The following is a 21,228-nucleotide window of genomic DNA, read 5'->3' as shown; positions in this document are numbered from 1 at the left end:
AGTTTGAGTATTTTATTCAAAATATCCGTTCTGTCAGAGAGGTCGACCCACCGTGCTGTCGTCTGAGGAGATAGAGGGCCTTCAGCGGGATCTGGAGATTTGAAAAGTGATGACTAAACCCAGTCCATGCTAGTTCCGAAATGCTGTTTAGCATCATTGTAGATGCCTCTTTAGCTCGTGGGTTAACCAGGCTCCAAAAGTCTCTAGAGTTGGACTTTCTAATTTGTTCAAGCATATTTTCAGAGTCCTGTTGATGTAATTTTAAACGGTAGAACCGTAGCCAGTTTTTGTAGGCTCTTGTTATCTCCTTTATATGCGCCCTGTTGGCGGGCGTGTTGTTTCTTGCAGCCATCCTTTTCGCTCTGCGGAGGATGTTTCTCTGTGCCACCAAAAGGGCGTCAAAATTATGTGCGTGATGGCTCTGGGATGTATTTGGCCCATTCAATCTTTTTGTCGTGGCTCTGTAAGGTTCCAAGAGTGGTCTGTAATCAACCTTTGTGGCCTCCTTACTGCTTCCATACGAACGAGTGATTGCTTGAATGTTGGCCCGTGTGATCCTTACCCGATTGCCTTTTCTTTCCGGTTCAATTCTTCCAGGATAATGGTCTGTATCTAGTTTTGTAGAGGCCCATTTAATAGCCAGCAAATTATGATCGCTTTGGCTGGTCTGGCTAATTCTAAAGTCTGTCAGCCGGGCTAAGAGGAGATCAGAGACAAATATGTAGTCTATTGTTGAGTTGGACAAGCCTCTTTTCCATGTTGGTAAAGAATTACAATCGGGAAGAGTGGCTGCAGAGTTAAAAAGATGTCTGGCCGACATTAGCTTCTGCCAGGCTAAGCCTTGTTTGCAAGGATTACTCTGTGCGTGACCTGTGGTACTATTGCAAGCCGTTGGACAATTAATGTTTAAGTCTCCACATACTATAACATCACATGCTCAGAACTCTAAGTAGACTGAGTCCAAAGTAGAGGTCACTGTATCAAACAGTAAGGTCTGTTGCATCCCTTTGTGGTTCCAGTAGATAGACATCACCAACAGGGGAGTGCATGTCGGATGTTCTTCCCCAGCCTCCTTTCGTCGCCAAGAAATGAGTACCGCAATGACATAAGGGGTCTTCAAGAATATTTTAGTTATTTCTAGTCCCATGCCCATCCGGACTGCAACGATTAGACCTGATGAGGGTCTTCCTTTATATCCCGTTAATGCTTCTGAGAAAGCGATCTCGAAGCCATCCAATGTTGGTTTAGATTGTAACCAAACTTCTTGGAGACATAAGATGTCATAGTCCCCTAAATTGATGTCTCCAGGAGTTGTTAAGTGTAAAAACCCTCTTGTATTCCAGGTCGCCAGGGACAGTCGGTGGTGCTCTTGGTCAGTTTTAGTGGATTTGGATGGCTATTTATGAAGGCGTGTAGATAAAGCTTTTGGGAGCCAGGCCCATGTAGAAGATTCAAGAGACGGTCTAGCTTGAGTCACCTTTTGGTTCTCCTCTAATGTTATGATCGCCTTTATGTTAGGAGAATTACTAGGGGGAATGGCTTTCCCCTGAGGCGTGGAGTGGACCGTATTGAACTTTAAGATTGTTGCTGGTTTCTTTGCGGGATTTGCCTTTGAGCTAATGTTCTGGCGTTCTTCATTCGATCTGTCCTCCGTTGTACGATCCTTTATCTTGTCATGGTCTGTTATAGGTTGTCTAATTAGTGTTAGCTCAAAACCTTGTTTGAATAGTGCCTCCGCTGCTGCTGACAACGAGGTCGTCACGTCGGCTGATGATATATATAGGAGACACTGTGCCATATGACCCTCGTGGAAAGGTTCCACCGTTTTGAGATCTTCTGATTTTAAGTTTCTTAGAGAAGAGATACTATGTAGCAGTCTCAACACTCTACGTCTATTTAAGACCAGATATTTTTGGTTGCCAGACCGTTGACGAATTTTGTCCGTTGGGTCCATCTTATGGTTTTTAGAGTCTTGATGTGACTTCTTCGTATGGTGAGGTCTATAGTCCCCACTCTCATGGTGTTTATATTCCTGAAATCCCTTTCTCTTGTGGGAGTACATCGAATCCTTAGAGTGATCTGATATGTCAGATTTTGTTTGCGTGTGAACTCTTGATCTGTATGTCACTTGAGGCCGGTGTAAAGGTGAGACCAGATCTCGATTTTGTTCAGAACGCTTTTCAATAGGATTTCTAGTTTGGTCCCCATGAATGCTTCGTAGAGATTTAAAACGCTCATCTAATGAAGTGAAATCTGAGAGGTCTCTAGTAACTGTCTGATGACTAGATGACCTCTTAGTTAGATGGAGATTCGCCCCTTTCTGTTGACTATCGGGGCAGTCATCCCAGTGTTGACTTATATCCATCAAATCCTTTTGCATAAGAAAATCTTCTGTTGTTTTAGGTGACTGAGGTAAGACTTCTGATTGTTTCTCTGTATCTATCGCATTTATTGACACTAATTTCTTCCCTCCCAAGTTTTGAATCTTCTTTGGTAAGGGATCCTTTTGTAGGAGGTCAGATTGCTGAGTCTTCTTTGGTATGGGATCCTTTTGTAGTAGGTCAGATTGCTGAATCACTGAGGTTACTTTAAACAAAGGGGCCGTTTTAAGGCATATGTGCGAGTTAAGAGTCTGTTGCTTAGGTCTCGTATCCAAGTTCCCCTCGAGTGGCGCCCCTGGATTCAGTTGTTTGTTGCTTAGGCCTTGGGTGGTTTTCGTTTCTAGTTGTTCTTTCTGTGGGAGAATATCGTCTAAACACATCACGTCATTATCGCCCAACTTGTTAGTTATCGAATTTGCTCTGAGTGGCAATGTGTTGAGGCAAACTGACAAGGAGGTTGAACCCGATTTTGGCCTTGTTCCACAATCCTTGTTGGAGGCGTCCCGGCACAGTATGTCTGGTGTTGTTGTTTGAGTGCTTACGTCCATCCCTGGCCTGTCTTTGTTGATTTTTCTTAAGCCTGTAAGGACTTCCATAGGCTCGACTTGGTGAACAAGCAAAGTACCAATTGGGTCGTTTTTTCTTTTCTCTAAAGCGTTGATATAGCCTTCTAAGTAAATAAGCTGAGAGTTCATCATCGCAAAGATAGATGTTTGATCTTTCAGGGAGTCATTTATTGCCTCATAAAGCTTGCAAAAAGGTGCTAATGCAATTGTTACAGCAGACATAATGTACATGAAGTCCGCTTTTTTTGACGGAGTCTCCTTCGGAATAGTATAGGAAGACTCACTTGGTCTTCTGTTAGATGCAGAACTCACAGGTGTCGACGGAGACCATATCCGCGATGCTTCCTTTGATTTCTTTTGGGAAGTCGGCAGCCTCGAAATGGGGCCCTCCCGGAGATCCAACAAGGCCTCTTTACTTCCGTTTTCCTTGTGTGTTTCACTCTCCAAGGGAGCCACCAAGGGGGTGGGCTTAGACCCAAAATTACCTTTCTCACAGATATGAGAGGTTCGACTAGCAGTGTCATTTTGCCCCACGCTATTTATTTCCGGTGACACTGGTGGAGCATTTGTGGAACAGACTGACTGGGGTAGAGAGTTCTTACTTCCCAGTATTGATTCAGTTAATGGCACAGCCTCCAAATCAGTTGGGGCTTCACTATGAAACTCCTGAACTTCACTACAAGGCTCATTGTACACTGGCAAGGATGTTGAAATTGCCATTTTCTCTGGCAGAGATTCTTGTGATTCCAAGATGATTGGTAAGCCCGGTGGTCCAGGAAAAGAAGTGTCTTTTGGATGTTCCCTTTGATGAACTGGTGGAACAAAGGTCTCAGTGCTAGGGGGATTCTTCTGGGAGCTAGATGATACGATGAGTAGAGGTTCTAAAAGAGCTTCTAATAGATCTGCGTCTGAAATTTCCCCAAGCCCTGGATGATGCAGTTTCTTTTTGGCTTGTCTGTGAAAGAGCGTTTTTAGTGAGTTTTCCAGGCGATGACTCGCCAATGGCGTTACTGAGGTAAAGGATCTCAGAGGCTTTTTTGCTGCTGATCGCTTAGGATTTGTAGGGAGATCAAAGTTTTTTTTTTAAAGTAGTCTAAATGGGATTCCATGTGGGTGATGAATTGGAGCCCCCTGTTTGTTGCCCCCTCTCAAATCTGTAGGTTTAACAGCCTCAAGTTCAATAGGCTCAAGAATTAAGGGGGCCAAAGGAGAAGATGTTGGTACGGGCGAGATTGAAGTCATCTCGTCCGGATGTTCAACGGTCTTGGCCCCCCCCACTGGAGACTTCGGGTCAAGTTTTGCATAAATAGTATTTTCGACACATTCTGCTGGTGACAAGGAAAGTTGGTTGTGGACTTGAGCCTTTATTAGGTTTTGCAATGGAGACTTTGTAATGATGTCTGTAACCACCTGGTGGCGCTGTGGGGCAGCTGAGCCATGGGAAGCCGAGTACAAAGGCCTCTCCACCCCAGAGACGCTGGTTTCCTCGTCGGGACTCTGTAGCACTTCCGAGTCCCCCGCGGGTGCAGCGGGACCGCGGCAGCCCGGCCACGGCTCCCCCCGGCCCTCGACCCGGGTGGCCCCCCCTCCACCGAGGGACGGCTCCTCCGCGTCGTCCACCGGGCCGGGGTGCCGTGCCCCAGTCAGCCCAGCTCTGCTGCATCGTCCTCTGCGTGCGGCCCCAGCCTCCAACAGCTGATGGAGCGAGGCTTCCCCGCAGCTCCGCTGTCCCGCGGAGCCGCAGTTAGCCGCAGTTAGCCCGATTGGGGGCTCCTCACAGGCGCCACCCGACCCCAGCTCCTCCCGGGTCCCGACATGGGAGGCCTCTCCCCCTACGAGGGGAGGACCCTCCATGCTGCCCGCCGTCGCAGCCAGGGGCCGAAGCGCCACTGATCCCCTGAGGCTGGAGCCCATCACCGGTTCTGGATCGAATGTGCCGTGTTGCTCCAATCGTTTCGACTTGCTGGCGGCGTCCCCAATCATGGAGAAACCAGCGGAATGCTCAGTCCATTCCTCAGGTAAAAGTTGTTGTTTGTGCTTCTGAGTAGGGTGGTTGGGTTTAGAGGCGTGCTGTTGAACAGTTAGTGTAGGCAGCTTTCTTGATGGAATGTTTTGTAGTTTGCCTCCCGGCCTTTTCAGAGAGCCTGCACAGGATAAGATGGTAGATTGTAACGTGGATTGAGTATTGTTAGAGGATGGGGAAGATGAGGGGGCCAGCAAAAGAGTAGAGGCGCTGTTGGCACTCCGCAGCCTTCGTGGTTCGTTTTCATCTTCAAAGATGTTGTGTCTCAGGTCCAGGGCTTCTCCCCCATCCGCCCTAGACGCCATTAGACTGCCACAGACTGCCCACTCTCACACCACTCCGCTTCGCTGCTGCCTTATGGTTTTGAAGGGAAATGGCGTCAACTGTAGCCACTGTAGAGAGACTGTAGAGAGACTGAAACTGAGAGGGACTGCCACAGACTGCCCACTCTCACAAGGGTAATCTCATTGGGAATCATCTCATTGAAGATAGAATCACAGTAGCCTTGTTCAGGAACCCAACCCACTTTTGGACATTTGGTGGTCCAGAGTTTGGGATATCTTGGCACAGGAGATTATATCTGCTGCTTTGAATCACAACTTGCCTATGTTTCACTCTAGCTGGATTCCCCATTAGATAAATCTGAAAGAAAAGACCTCACACCCTCTTAAACCATCTGATGAAATTCTTTTTCACTTTTCTTTCATGCCTTTCCACCTGGAATGTAATACACATATTTTTCAAAAAGCAGCCAACGAGGGAAGTGCTTCAGCTTTTCTCTAAGGGCTTCTTCTCTTTTCCTCTGGTTCATGAGTCCAGAACCCAGAAATGACTCAACACTGCTGGTTTATGTTCCCTAGTAGAACATTTATTCCCACCCTTGCAATCTGGAGGGTATAAAGTCAAGCTTCTTTGCACCTTCCTGAGTTAGACGGTCATCACCGATGTCTGCCCTCATGCATAGGATTCAAGTTCAGAATCGAGAAGCTCTGTGACATCTGCACCCTGGATGTGGAGCTAAGGGAAGAGGTGTTGATCACTTGTACTACAGGTTCTTGACCAAAATCAAGAGGAATGACGGCTTGTATTTCACTCCATTTTCTTCCCTTAGTTCTGGCCATAAGGGTTTTTTATCAAGGTCATCTTGTGAGGGAGAATGAGTCACATTTAGCCTTAACTTGATGATTGGCTAGTTTCCTCCAGCTGGAATGCGGGTTGTGCAAGTCCACGTATGTAAGGCCCTACAGGAGTGTGCCACAAAGCTCTTTTTCCTTTTGCCACAGAGATGACAAAAGGAATCCTTCAGTGTTGCTTGGGCATGTAGCAGAGGAGAAAATAAGGCTGCTCCCTGGCCCAGAAAGACAGAAAAAGCACTGCAAGAGGTCCCACTCCCTGAGCAGTTCCTCAAGGTATCCTTCTTCTTTAAAGAAGAAGTGGCACCACTGAGCCAGGAATTCCTCAGAGGATTCGGCTTTGTAGGTACCATTTCCCACCCAATCCTCCCATTGGAAGTATCGGAAGAATTTAAGCTTGAGATGCTCTACATCTTCACCACAGTCCTGGCTTCCACTGGGCACATAATGCTGGAAGGATCTGGTAGGCACCCCACGTGAGACTGCAAACGTATGTCTACAGGCTCAGCCCTGAATGACTCTGATTCAGACCGAAACTGTCCAATGGGAATGAAGCCTCGGGCACACCTCAGTGATGCCGGGGCTGCACCTCAGGAATATGTCTGCTTCCAGTGAGCAAAATCATGTCAAAGATGTTCACAGTATTTAATGAAGGTCCTCCCATCCCAGTTGTGTAGCTGAATAGCACAAATTTGGTAGCTGAACACTACCACGAGCACCACGGGCATGCCGCCCTTCCATTCAGGTAAGCCCCACTGGGCCCTATTTGCAAGACGAGCAATGACTGCAAACCCTGCTGGGCTGCCTTTGTGTGAAACGGAGCAGCAGCTCCATTTAAAAATTGTTGCCACCATTTCTGAGATCCCCTTACCCCAACGTTGCCTGCTTTCCTACCTGAAGCAGCAGGATGCGCATTGGCCGCAGTTCACTTCATATGGTTCTATCCAGGGGAGCCAGCAGGCGAAGCCAGCCCCCTCTGAAGGCCCCAGCTTAAGGCTGCTTCCTGTCTGGGCCTGTACGGCATATCAGCAAATACCCCTATATATGCTGACACTAATTCCAGAATGATGGCCCCCTACATGCCTCCGACCTCCACCAAGGCAGCAAGCAGCTTTTCTGGCAAAGTCATGGCAATGATATCTGCTCTCTGCTAGTACCTAAAACATATGTCTGTGCTCAGAAACAGCCCCCACCGACCCCCTCTCTCCAGCATTTTAGCTGCTGCTCCAGAAAGCCCTTCACGCGAGCCGACCCAGTGACCTCGCCATTCACCGCTGGCTGGTTGTGGGGGCCGCTCTTTGGAACAATTTGAAGCCCGAGAAGTTCCCAACCATAGACTCTCATCATTATCTCAAGGGAGCTCCACACATCCGATGTATCCCCCAGATTAAGGGTGCAACTTTTCTGGTGCGTCTTGAGCCCCTCTCCACTGCTTACTGGTGTATACCTTACTCTTATCATTCATTACTCCACAAAGTATTTGCCCTGCGCAGCCTACCATTCCACTGGTCCCATCTTATACCTTGCTACCTCCCTGCACTTCCACCGTGTGACAGATTTAACCTAACAATAATGGTAGGTTTATGATGTAGTTGCTAAATATATGTCTCCACATCTTTTGCTTATAATAGTTTGTACCAGTGTCTACTGCTTCCCCATGTTTGCCTGTTATGTTAAGATGAACCCAGCTTGGGGGTATGTCCTGCTATATTATAGGCCCTTATGCCATTCCCCTTTAACTTGACAGTAACTATAACCAACACCCACTGTTCCCCTATGTCCACCTGTTGTTGATACTGCATGCACTTATGTTCTGTTATGGACCCTGTGCAGGAGATGTCCATTACAATTTCTCTCTTATGCTTATCTGTACACCTGAAGTAGCCCCCCCGTACCATGAGGTGTGGCTTTGCCAGACTGTGCATCCTTACCAATTTTGTCTTCTATGCTTACTTGTACACCTGAAGTAGCCCCCTGTACCAAGAGCCGTTGCTTTGCTCCATACCATGAGGCGTGGCTTTGGCAGAGTTTGCTTTTCAAGATCCACCCATATGTTGTAACCCCTATGCGTGGTCTTGCACTATGTACACTGTCATATCTCACTTACTGTAATGAGACTGGGATACCGCCCAACTCGTGATCAGGCCCATTGTCATTTAAACCTCCCTACTTGGTGTTGTCAAGGGAGAAGTTGACTTTGAGAGTGAGACCGTTCTTTCTCTCCAAGGTGCTTTCTGACTTTCATCTCTCTCAGACCCGTCATCCTATGTTTTTTCTTTCACCACATCCCTCCAAGATGGATTAACGATTCCATTGACTTTACCCGGGTGCGGGCACTCAACTTCTACCTCTCTCAGATGAGGGATGTCAGGAATGATGGCCAGCGATTTGTGCTTTATGCTGCTGCTCATGCTGGCAGGGCTGTGACTAACAGCCCATGTCAAGGTGGATCATTCTCTTCATCTCAGAATTCTACAATCTGGATGTGAAGGATTTGCCAGAAGTTCTCATGGCTCATTCAACTGGAGGGCTTGCTGTCACCTGTGCCCTGCACATGGGGGCCTCGGTCTTGGACATTTGCCAAGGGGCCATGTGGGCCTTGCTGCACACAATTGCCAAACATAACTGCTTTGATTCCATGTCAGGGCAGGACGCTCAGTTTTGGTCTAACCGTCCTCCAGAGTTTTCCAATTTAGGTGTTGTCTTCTTGTTCTCCTCCCTCCTCACATACTGCAATGGAAGTCTATCATAGATAAGGAATCTGTGGGAAGTAGGAATCCATTAGACGAACCAATAACTTACCTCTTGCTAATGTTCTTTCTGATGGATGTACATCCTACGGATTCCTCCTCGCCCTTCCAATATGCCCCTCTTGGCAGATAGCATGTACAGCTTATCTGTTGTGCGGTCCCTCAGTGGCTGAGTGCTGGGTTAAAAGGGCCAAACTAAGGTAAAGGGACATAATGACTTCAAATATGTTGACCTAGCAATACATCTGCTGTTTGGGTCATATAGGCACAGAGTGGAGCCAAAGCAGAGCTGCACTGCATCCCCATGGTGGTGAAAATGTTTCTGGAGGCAATTTGCGCTAGAGATAGAATATCTCTGTTTCGGAATCTGTGGGAGGAACATCCATCGGAAATAACATTACTGAGAGGTAAGTAATTTTTTCTTAATTCAGTTTGTTCCGTACGCCAGAGTTAGTTGCGGAACAGGGCAGCTTTAAGAGATTATATGTGATCTTACCGACCACAAAAACAGAGTGGTACATAACAGAGTGGACAAAACATCGAAAAACACCGATTTGTTTTAAAAACATATATTATTTGGGGGTTCCCCCCAAGCCCACTTTTTTCCTTTTTAAAGCCACTCCAACCCCATCCCAACCCATTTTAACCCCTTATCCCACTACCCGTTATATATTTATTTAATCTTTTCAGTGTTTTTCGGTGTTATTGTCCGCTCTGTTATGTACCAATCTGTTTTGTTCGCAATAAAATGACTGGATACCCATGCGTTGTAAGAGCAAATCTTCTGCTGCTTGTATGCAAGTCACTTTACCGCTTTGCACATAGTTTGGAGTCATACAAAGCATTAAGCCGAGTGAGAGACAGAGTAAATTGTCTGCCCAAGAAATTAGTGAATTGATAAATTGCTCCATTGGTCTGTGTAGCTTGCCTCCTCAGGTGCTCAAGATCGCCACTTCACTATTGGAACCTGCTGTCAAACTTGTCTTATTGCTTTGCCATGTTGCTACCTTACAGTAATTATAAAATAGAAATGGTGCACTCAAACTTGGCTCATCCTGAGTGGCAATGTGCTGCCATCATACTCCAATCGCTGAGAGCCTGCGCCGAGCAAATGCTTATGACTCCAAACAGGTAATGCACCTTAAGCCACCACAGGTGTCACCACTTCTTAGCTGGGCTCTGCACAAATGGGCAATATAGCTGTCTGTAAGGAATGAAGTGCATCCACTGGTCTGGCCACCTCACTCCACCCACAAATGTTGTTTGCCCACATTCACAAAGCTGTATAGACGCGTTTCCTCTCCACACTAGCGCCCACAACAGTGGAGCGCTGGCATCCCCCTTTCAGTTGTGATGCATGGGCGGCCATGCAGAAGGATAAGGGCGACCACCTTCTTTCAGTTCTTAGTTACTCCCATACTGGAACCTGGTAATCTCCTAGGATTCCCGGCTGAAGCATGCCGCAACTAGCCCGAGGCTCAGGCCATTGAGTTTAAGAGGTCTTGCAGCACAAAAGCTGGTCCTGAGCTTCTAGAAAGAGTGTCCATCCTGGATCCAGTACAACGACCCTCACTGGATTATAGTTTTAAACAGAAAAGGATGTTGCATGATCATTTCATGTGGTATCCTACAGCTCCTTGCAACATAGATCTTTGTAAGCCTTGTAGGCTTGCTGTCAGAAGACTTTAACATGCCTTTGTTTTGGGATGAGAATTCTCAAAGGGCCTAGTGTGTAACTGATGGTGTTCCAGGGTCCGACTCTAAAGGCTCTATCACTACCGTAGCCCTGTGTTTATTGCTTGCATTCATTTTCCCGGATGATACCTGCTGTCACTCTGGTTTGAGCAAGCATACGACTGTCATTTCTGAGCTATGGCCCTCTTCTAAAGATGAGCTGGAAGTCAAACAGGGTTTGTCTTATTTCTGTAGAGATAAAAGTCTTGCTGTGAACTCCAAGGCTGAAGTCTATTTTGGGAATGCCAGTTTGCAAATATTCTTTCTCGAATAAGTCTGTTTGCATGACGTCCTCCATCCATCGTGGTGTATTGCAAGTTATTCCATTCTAGAGTTGATTTTGAATCATTAATATAGCTCTCTCTGTGGAAATTACTCTTTACGAATGCACTCCACCATCTTTCTGGACTCGAGACTTACCTGTTATTCTGCTTCTGGATGGTACAGGGTGATTGCCAGAACTAACAAGCCCTTTTTGTCTCTGCTAATAAAAGCACCATATTTCTTTATTACTGTGATACCTTATTAAAAGAAACCTGTGCACCAGCACTGGAATTAAACAGTTGAAGTCTTTGGTCTCATTATGTGTGTGCCGGTCCAGTAACAATGCCGGAAAGAATGCTGGTACTACCGGCTCAGGCATTGTTACCGGACTGGCTCACTCCAAGTCTGCCGGTAAGGCCTGACCTGCTGGCAGTTCATGCCCCTACCAGCAGAGAAATCCCTGAATCACCGGCACTGTTAACAACAGTGAGGGTGATTCAGTCGTTCCCATCCCATGGAGTTCTATGGGACTCCATGGAATGGGAACCTATTGCCGGCAGCCATAATATCCTGTTAACACAGGGATATCCAGTGCCGGTAACGGTAAGGCGAGTTTTCCGGTAACCCGTCGGTAGCACAAGCCGGTTACCGCAAACTCGTGATGAGGGCCTATGTCTATGCATTGTTCTACTTTGAGGAAGACTAACTACCATTGATGAGTCTGTATTAAGTTAAAGTATTTCAAATTATATTTAAGATTATGTGTTTAAAAAGAGTCCTACGGTTTTTCTGAGGTCCTGCGCTTGTTTTCCTTTGCCTGCTGTACCTCACTACCACTGTACTTATTCTGACTTTCTGTGTTTTTCGCACAGAACATGCTCTGTCCATTTGTCAAATACAGAATTGGAAAAATAAAAACGTTACCTGTCATTTTTGTTTCAGAGTCGATGAAGACGAGGAAATCATTGTGAAAGCAATGAGCGACTACTGGGTTGTGGGGAAAAAATCGGATCAACGAGAACTTTATGTTATTTTGAATCAAAAAAATGCAAACCTGATCGAAGTAAATGGTGAGTTCATCTAGTGCTCCTGTGAGGCCTTACTTGGTAAAGTCTGTGAGTACAAACATATGAGTCCAACTGATAGCATCATTAAGAAAAAGTTCTTACTCTGAATTTCAAAGGCGGTCGAGGTCAGGTTGCATGAGGTTTTAGTTTCTTGTCTATGCATTGCATATCAGCTAGAGAAAGACATCATCAATATTCAGCGCATCTATCTGAACAGGTATTTTGAATAATTAAAATGTAAACAGTATCTTGCCCGCTCCGGCCTCACCTTGACATTAATTGGATAAGGTTAGTGAAGTTTAACTTCCTGGTGCCAAATTTAAGGTATGTTGTTATGTATCATAGAGAATTTACAAGTCACTGCCCAGAAATTAGAGTTTTTGTTACATAATAAGCTATGGCTATTTGTGTTATGGTGGAAATCCCGCCATATCATCAAACTAGTAGAATAGTTTGACAATCTAAGCAGTCACTGCTGGCATCGGTGCCACAGATTTGAATCTTAACATGGCCGATTCGTTTTTTATGTTGATAAATTAAGTTGTTTATTAGAATATTGCAATGTTGGCAATTGCATTACATTCAATGCAGTGGCAGAGGGCAATAATGGCAGGTTGAAGTCTTCCTTGTCTCTCTCTGTTTTAAACGGAATGTTCTACACCTAATGGGTGGAATGTTCTAATAGCAATTAGCTCCTCTTCCTTGGAATATAACGTCTGTTAATGCTCCCCCATTCTTTATGGGCCCTTGCCTAAGGCTCAGGCATATAGCTTGTGGAGAGTGTATTAATGGCCGATATAGCCCTCAGCCGCAGGCTAGAACAAAACCTCCTTTTATCTAGCAGCACTAAGCAATTCAGTCTGTTATGTTTTATATTATTGATCAACATTCAAAATAAAAGGAAAAAGCCTAACTGGCCCTATCACTATCAGGGAAATTCTGAAAACAAAAGCAAAGGGTGCTTGTCATAGTCCAAAATAAAGAGTCCTGAGTCCAAATTCCTAAGTTCCTAACTGACCCTATAACTACAGAAAAACCTATTGAAAACGAAAAAGGAGGCTTGTAGAACAGCCTCAGCATGTGCTTCTACCTGGCCCGTCTCTTGGAACACTCGGAGTTCGGTTTGGATATGCCTACTCAATATCCAGTCCTTGTTTACAGTTTGTCGATTAAAATGCAAGTGTCTTTCATACAGTTCTTGCTTTTCACCTGTCTGAAGAACAAACAAAAATTCCTCTTGCTTTGTTTTCCTCTCTCTTGAGAACAAACGACAATTCCTCTTGCTTATATTTTCCCCCTCTCTGGAGATTCATCCTGCAACGTTGAAGCTGCTGGCCTTGGTGTAAATGAAAGAGTTCATATACACCCGTGCGGTGTATATGAACACTTTCATTTACACCAAGGCCAGCAGCTTCAACGTTTCAGGATGCAACGTTGAAGCTTCTCGCTTTAAATGAAAGTGTTCATATACACCACACGGGTGTATAGGAAAACTTTCATTTACACCAAGGCCAGCAGCTTCAACGTTGCAGGATGCAACGTTGAAGCTTCTCGCTTTAAATGAAAGTGTTCATATACACCGCAAGGGTGTAAATGAACACTTTCCTATACACCAAAGTAAGCAGCTTCAACATCCTGCAATGTTGAAGCTGCTGACATTGGTGTATCGGCAGCATTTTCGTTAAATAACGATTTCCTCGTTATTTAACGAAAATGCTGCTGAGATTCTGCAAGGCGGATTACAGCAAAAGCACTGTCGTGCTTTGCGATGACGCCCAGGACCACTTCAAAATAGCAGTGGTGCCTGGGCGTCAAGAAATGGCGCAGTGAATCATGCTATTTATCACGTTCACTGGGCCATGATGAGAATCGGGCCCTGAGTGTTAGTGGTCGTGCTACCGGAAAAGGCAGTTTGCTTCCCATCTGCTCGGAGCCTCCCGCTGGGTCAGCGTACCCGTTTTGTAGCCTCCAGCTAGCGAGCCTCACTCCCACTATGCCACTGCTGGCTCTGCACTTGTGTGTAGTTGCACAGAGGCTCACCTCTGCATACCGTGGATTATCCTCCCTGCCTAGGAGTCGCGAACAACTTCCCTAGTCACTCTCCATTCACAGTTCTTATTCTGTGCATGTATGCCATCACAATCAGATAATGTGTGCGTTTCTTCATTTATAATGGACCTCAGATAACAATCAGCATTACCTGAAGCCAATCGGGAGGAAGGAGGTTTGTTGGTACTTGACTCTTCTTCCTTTATGGGAACGGTCAGATAATAGTCAGCACTACCTGAAGCCAATAGCGTTGATGGAGGATGGCTGATATATGTAGTGAAAGTTTGAGAGCACTCAGTTCTTTACAGTCCCATGTATGAGGACAATGTATTCCTATCAGGGAGATCCTCATTGAACTGGGAGTCCTTGTACCCGAGAGGGGAGTCATTCCCAGTGAGGTCCCGCTTTCTACCCCTAGTGAGATTTTGGAGAGTGGGCTCACCTCCCTAGCCTCACAGGGGTGGCTCCCCTCTAGGGAGAAGGGATGAATTGTCCAGATTTGTTTCATTGTCTTATAGTTATTACCCGTTGGATGCAATTTTGGGGCCAGGCATTTATGGTAGGGATGGTTTCTCTCTTTTGAATTGAAATAACACATACTTTTTAAAGTACATTTCCTAGTTGACATTTTAGGACCGTTACAAATCCAGCATAACAACGAACAAACCATCCCATACATTTGTGAATGATTCAATCCCATCTCTATTTTTTTATTTGATCATGTCTGTTTACGGACATGTTTGGCATAGAAAATAGTTAAATGGTGTGAATTTACTTGGCTGAAAGAATGGATTCCGTTGACATCTAAAAAAAAAAATAAAAGCAAACCCTTCGTTCAGAGAAAAAGAAAGTTCAATTGCTAAATTGATATCACAGCCAATTTTAAAGAGAAGGCTACACTATTGTACAAGCAACCGCTGAAGCACAAAGGAAGAAACACAATTCCAACCTACAGAACAAATGTCATATTGCAAAAAATAATTATATTAAACTTTTTTACAACGTGTAATATGACAAATGTCATATTGCAAAAAATAATTATATTCAAAAAAACTTTTTTACAACGTGTAAAAAAGTGTTTAATATAATTATATTTTGCAATGACATTTGTCATATTACACGTTGTAAAAAAGTTTTTTTAATATAATATTTTTTTGCAATATGACATTTGTTCTGTCTGTGGCACTATGTGCCCCGTTTTAATCACATACAACATGCAATAAATTGGGTTTTTGAGTATTTGTTCTGTGTTGGGTTCCATGATGTATTGTAGTTACATCAGCAAACTGTATTTGTTTAGTTTGTAAACTTTTCTTCACTCGTACCTCTGGGCTCTGGAAAGAGGGGTAATCAGGCTCACTTTATATATGTTTTTCCTTGTGATTTAGTTCCCTTTGAGCTCTGATCCCCCGAAAACCAAAAAATCGGGAACTTGCCTGACTTAGGTTAGGTCTTTTGCCATAGGACATGGATATTATAGGGAGTGTAGACCTGCACCACGAACAGCTCCTCCAATGCCAGCAAAGTGGAATGAAAAGGCCATCTCCCACAATGCATATTTCAGAGAGAAGGAAAACCTGGAACAAAATCAGAATGCCACAAAATCACATTTTGAGGGGAAGAAATAATGTAAAGATGGTGGTTTTTCCTCTTATAAACACCGCAGTTTGGGAACCCCACAGCACAGTCCCTTATATTGCCAACTGAGGCATAGTGTAAGAACAAAATGTGGGTCTCCCTGCCCGATATCTCTGGGAAGAGACGGAAAGGTTCTCATCTTCGGACAGGGCGTTTCAGGAGAAATATCAGTGCAACAGCAGCCCAGGCTTGGATGTCAATGGGGAAAACATCCATTCCCACTCCTAAACCAGAAACTGTATTTTTGCAGTGGGAGGGGCGCTTACTAGGGGAGCCTTACAAACTCCAGGCTAACGTCTTCAATAGAATAGCCACACACATAAAGAACATCTGTGGAGCCTGTTCCCAAATCCAAGTTGGCAACCCCTTTAAAGTCTCTGTCTCTCCTCCCTTCCTTCCACCGTCCCTGCATCCAATTGGCTAAAAACAATCCCCAGGGTATTCTATATAAGGACGACCGAGGTATACAGTCAGAGTAGTATCATGGGAGGAGGCAACAGCACCGCATAAGAAGGTGGCGGAACACCTGTAACTGCAGAATAGAAGCCACAGCAATCTTTCAAAACGCGGGCAATACAAGGAGCCACGATGGTGTCGAGGAAATGTATCTTTCAGTATCCTGCAGTTCTGTCAGAAGCTTCAACGCGTGCTGAATCCCTGAGCCTGGAGAGAGGAGAAAAGCTCTGTGCACTGGCATAACGGGGGCCCGTGGGGCGGGGGGCCCCACCAGCACGTGTCCTGGGAGGGGACCCCACTTTAAAAAAAAAAGTTTTTTTTTCATAACAAAAAGTTTTCGTTTTGAATTCACTTTGCATTAATAATACATTATTTCTGTAATCATTTCATTATGAAGGCAGAGTGACTACAAAAAGAAACTTTCTTTTTTAAGGCTGAGGGCTCCCCCAAACCCATGACATGGAAGACCCTAGGCTGGAGGGTTTATAGGGTGGGGGGAGGGGCACTATGACTTCAAAAATAAATAGTTTATTTTTGAAGTCACTCTGCCTTCATAAAGAAATTATTTCTGTTATGTTTCAGTCCTTAACTGAATCATTTCTTAATGAAGTTAGAGTGACTTCAAAAAGAAACAATGGGGCTCATTCTGACCATGCTGGCCCGGAAACAATGGTGCTGGTAATCTTACCGGCACCGTTGTTTCCGGACCGGCATATTACAGGTCTACCTGCTGGGGCCGCTGTGCCCAACACGTCTAACCCTGCCGGGCACAGCGGCCTTGGTAGGCAGACCCGTCACGGAAGCACCGGCACCGTTAGTAACGGTGCAGTGCTTCCGTGTCCCCAACCCCATGGAGTCGTACGGGACTCCACAGGAATGGGGATTACCGAAATTACCGGCGCCTAACTTCTCAACCGCTGGACTTGGAAGAGCCGGGTGGCAACGGGAAGTCAGGCGGCAGTATTTTTTTACTGGTCTGGCGGCAACCCGCTGGTAGCACCGGCACGGTTACCGCCAGACCCGTAATGCGCCCCAATTTCTTTTTGAAGTAATAGGGCTCCCCTCAACCCTATGACGTGTGCATGTGTGAGTGTATGGTGAAAGGGTGCACACTTAAAAGAATAGGTGGCTGCCTGTGTGAGTGTATGGTGAAAGGGTGCACACAAATGCATGGGTCGCTGGGAGTGCGTGTGTACGGTGAAAGGGTGCACACTTAAATGTATGGGTGGCTGGCTGGGTGTGCCTGTATGGCGAAAGGGTGCACACTTAAATGTATGGATGGCTGGGTGTGTATATGGTGAATGGTGTGTGCTTGTGTACAGGGGCACAACAAAACATACATTTCAGGGGGCTAACCCTTCAAATGTTGGGAGAGGCGCTAACTTCACTGGTGGTGGGGAGGGGCAAACTTATTTGTGTGGGGGCATCTAACTTCTTTACACATTTTAATGAGACTATTCGAGTGCAGCTTCAATGTTACAAGCAGTTAACTCTCTCCTTTAAGTCTCCTATTCCCTCTCTACCATTCCAATCACTCCCCTGGCATGCAAGTACTAGACGCACATCGCGATTTCAATTGCCAAAAAAACTTGGCATTTGAATGCAGGTACTAGCAGTGAAATGCTTTACTTTGGTAATTGCTGGGCCCTTATTAACAGCAAAACCCAGGTGCTGTTTAGCATCTGTGTCCTGTTCTGTCTGGCAACTGCTCTGAAGGTCAGCCAGGTCAAGGTAACATAGCCCAAAATGTCAGTGGGGGAGGGGGGGAATGCTGAAGCCCAGTCAACTCAATGGTGTTGCACTACTACTTGTGTTTAATGCCTTGATTACTCCTAGCCCCCTATTCTTCTTAGTCCCAGTACTTATGTATGAGGCAGTACATGTGTGCTCTGCCTCATACACAAGTACTGGGATGAGGTAGAGGTACATGGAGGTAATGCCTGACTTAGCTACCTGTACTCTTCATTACTCCTAGCCCACTCTTCCTCATCTCAGTACTTACCTATGAGGCAAGGAGCCTCCTACGTAAGTTCTGGGACAAGGAAGAGGAACGTGGAGGTAATTCTTGGCCAAGGAGCTGATTATGGAGGTTGGAGTAGGGGGTGGGACGGAGAGAGGATGTGTGGTAGGGCGGGATTGTGCGATAAATCATAACGTTTGTCCGTGTCCAGGCTAAGCAGGCATGATATGTGGTATTTGTGGCTAGAGAGGCATTTTGGTGCAGCCAGTCTAGTCATTCCTCAGTTTGGTATGACTTTCTTTTAACTGGGAATTTCTGATAAAGCAGTCCTGCTAAATGTAATTATCTGGTTAGATTGGCATTTGGGTGCTGCCAGTCTAGCCATTTCTTACTGCGGCATTGTATATTTTTCTAGGCATCTGTGATAAAATTATATGATAAAAGTCATTTATAACGCGCCTGTACACAAGTGTTTCTATGCGCGACAAGACAAGCGAGGGAAGATGGAGGGAGGACAAGACAAACCATCTCACTAGGCCTTGTGTCATTGTGAGAACGAGAGGTGCAAGAGGAAAGGGAGGGGGGAAGTGCAAGGGAGAGGGGAGGGGAAAACAGGGCTGCAATGCTCTAAGGGGCTGCAGGGTTACAGTTACATCCCCTAAGTGCATGGTAGGCACGGAGACAGTGCAAGGGTGACCGATCAAGAAAGAGCCTGAACTCAGAGAGACTCTGAGGGTATCCAAGCAACCAGTCGGTACAGCAGATAGGTAGGTCAGCAGGGGAGGGAGAGAGAGAAAGCAGCGGAGAAAAGGAAAGTTTTGAGCTGCTTCCGAAACTTCAGGTGGTCCGGCTCAAGTTTGAAGGGGCAGGGAGGCCATTCCAGAGGGAGGCACCAGCAGAGGAGAGAGATCTACCCCCCACTCTCTGCCTGGAGAAGTGTCTAACCCTTAGGCAGTTGGAGGTAGCTGAGCAAAGGGCTCGAGAGGGAAGGTATTTTGGAAGAGAGCATTGGATGTAGTGTGGGCCCTGGTCCCAGAAAGCCTTGTGGACAATGCAAAGAGTCTTGAACTTGAACCTTGCAGCCCCTAGGAGCCAGTGGAGAGATTTCAGGCTGGAGAGATATGACCCCTGGGCTTGAAGCCAAGGATAAGTCTTGCAGTCCTGTTCTGTATTAGTTGCAGATGACAGAGAGTAGAGGAAGGCAGAATGAGAAAGAGGCTGTTGCAGTAGTCCAGCCTAGAGAGAACCAGGGCTCTGGAGACAGTGAGCTTCTGGTGGAAAGTGAGAAAGGGAAGAGTTCCTTTGAGGAGGAGCAGCTGGTAGTGGAACATCTTGGTGACATCCGAGATGTGAGGAGAGAAAGAGAGAGTGGCATAGAAGATGACATCAAGATTTTTTGCCTCACAGGAAGGTGAATGAAGAGGGCCCAAGGCGGATGGCCAGAGTGAAAGAGGGAAAGCTGATGTCGGGGTCCCAATGAGAAGGATCTCCGTCTTACTGGCATTAAGGCAGAGATTGTTGGAGGCGCACCAATCCTGAATTGCAGATAGATAGTCAGGAATGAGCGAGAGAGGAGAGGAGGCTGAGGGGAGCCTGAAGGAAAGCTGAGTCATCCACATAACACTGAAAGTTGGAGGAGAAGGTGTAGAGATCAGGCGGGCCAAAGGGGCCAAGTAGAGGTTGAAAAACCAGGGTGAGAGTATAGAACCCTGGGGAACGCCACAGATAGAGAGAGGTGGCAGAGAGATTGGGACCAGGTTGGACCTTGGAGGGGGGCTGAGGGTGGTCCAAGAGGAAGGAGGTCAGTCACTCCAGGACCTGATCTGTGATGCCCAGGTTCTCACTGAGTCGATTGATCAGGATGGCGTTGTTGACTGTGTCGAAAGCAGAGGAAAGAAGGAGGGTGAGGACAGAAGGAATGCTGGAATGAAGGTTAGAGAGCAGATCTTCATGGGTGTTCAGGAGAGCAGTTTCCATGCCTTTGGCATCTCTGAAGCCAGACTGATGGTCATGGAGACAGCCTGAAGATTCAGTATGGAGAGTAAGCTAGGAGATGGTAAGCTTTTCCAAGAGTTTGCCCAAGAAAGGGGTGATGGAGATTGGGCAATAGTTTGCCGGGCAGGTAGGATCAGCAGATGGCTTCTTGAGGAGTGGGTGCACAAGGGAGTGCTTAAGGGGAGAGGGGAACGTTCCAGTGCTAAAGAGTGATTACAAAAATCGGCCAATGCTGGAGCGATGGTGTCAATATGGTCCTTGATGGTTCTGGGGGAGCAGGGGAGCACCTGTTTGGAAAACGCTTTCATAGATCAGACTTGTCTAGAAACCTTGTCAGGTATTGTCAGAGAGAAAGAGGAAAGAAGGGGGGAGAGGTAGAGATGGCCAAAGGGGGCTGTGAGAGGGAGAGGAAGAGGAGATGGAGGACAGGATGTCCTGAGATTTAGCAGAGAAGTGAGAGGCCATAGCCGTACAGAGGGCCTTGGAGGGAACAGGAGAGGTAGAGACCGCAACAGGATTGACCAGTTCCTTGCAGATTTTAAAGAGTTTGGCCGTGTTGGTAGAGGCTGCGCAGATGCAGGCTTTAATGTTTGCTCTCTTCTTGATGAGTATTATTGCTTTGACTGGCCTTTTGGTGCAACCAGTCTAGGTATGTCTAAATGTGGCCTGGTATGCTTTACTGTAATTTTATTACGTGTCTACACTGGTCTACATTGTGGAGCCAGTTGGACATGTTTTCATTGTGGCATGGCATTTTTAATAACAAAGCATTAATGTTCTTGTGCACTGTTGGTGACTTACATGTATTGGATTGGTGTTACCCTCCAAAACAATTTCAAACACTATGGCTTTATAGCCAATTTTTCTCCGAAAGTGTGCTGTATATTGCATTACAATACATATTTATATCTTTCTCCTAGTGCAGTGTGCGGCATACCCCTTCAGCAGCACATTCCTGTATATTGCGCAAACGTGACGATCTAGGCCGGCCGAGAGAGTGGCTCGACCCGTGATTTATTGCTGAGTTGGGGGGGGGAGTCCCCTTAGCATAGCTCGCATGGGGGCCCCCACATTTTGTGTTACGTCACTGGCTCTAAGCCAAATACACCCCTGACTGCAAGGCCTATAACAATATCATCAGTTTGAGGATTAAGACAGAGGTGAAGTTGTTCCTGTCTAGCAGCAGAAAGTAACCAAAGAATTGCCAAGACC

General features: G+C 46.2%; 1 protein-coding gene across 3 annotated transcripts in view; it reads left to right on the top strand.

Moving 5' to 3' along the window:
* Window positions 1-21,228, top strand: part of CCZ1 (CCZ1 homolog, vacuolar protein trafficking and biogenesis associated) — a 732,451-nt gene that overhangs the window by 687,087 nt on the left and 24,136 nt on the right. For all 3 annotated transcript variants that reach the window (XM_069645641.1, XM_069645642.1, XM_069645640.1), the window contains one exon: window positions 11,794-11,921. In XM_069645641.1, the coding sequence (XP_069501742.1) occupies window positions 11,794-11,921 (128 nt within the window). The remainder of the gene's footprint in view (window positions 1-11,793; window positions 11,922-21,228) is intronic.

Source organism: Ambystoma mexicanum, chromosome 2p (genome assembly GCF_040938575.1).
Source record: "Ambystoma mexicanum isolate Mex_15411 chromosome 2p, UKY_AmexF1_1, whole genome shotgun sequence".
NCBI lineage: Eukaryota > Metazoa > Chordata > Amphibia > Caudata > Ambystomatidae > Ambystoma > Ambystoma mexicanum.
The sequence above is the reverse complement of the archived record's forward strand: the minus strand, read 5'-3'. Positions and strand labels throughout refer to the sequence as shown.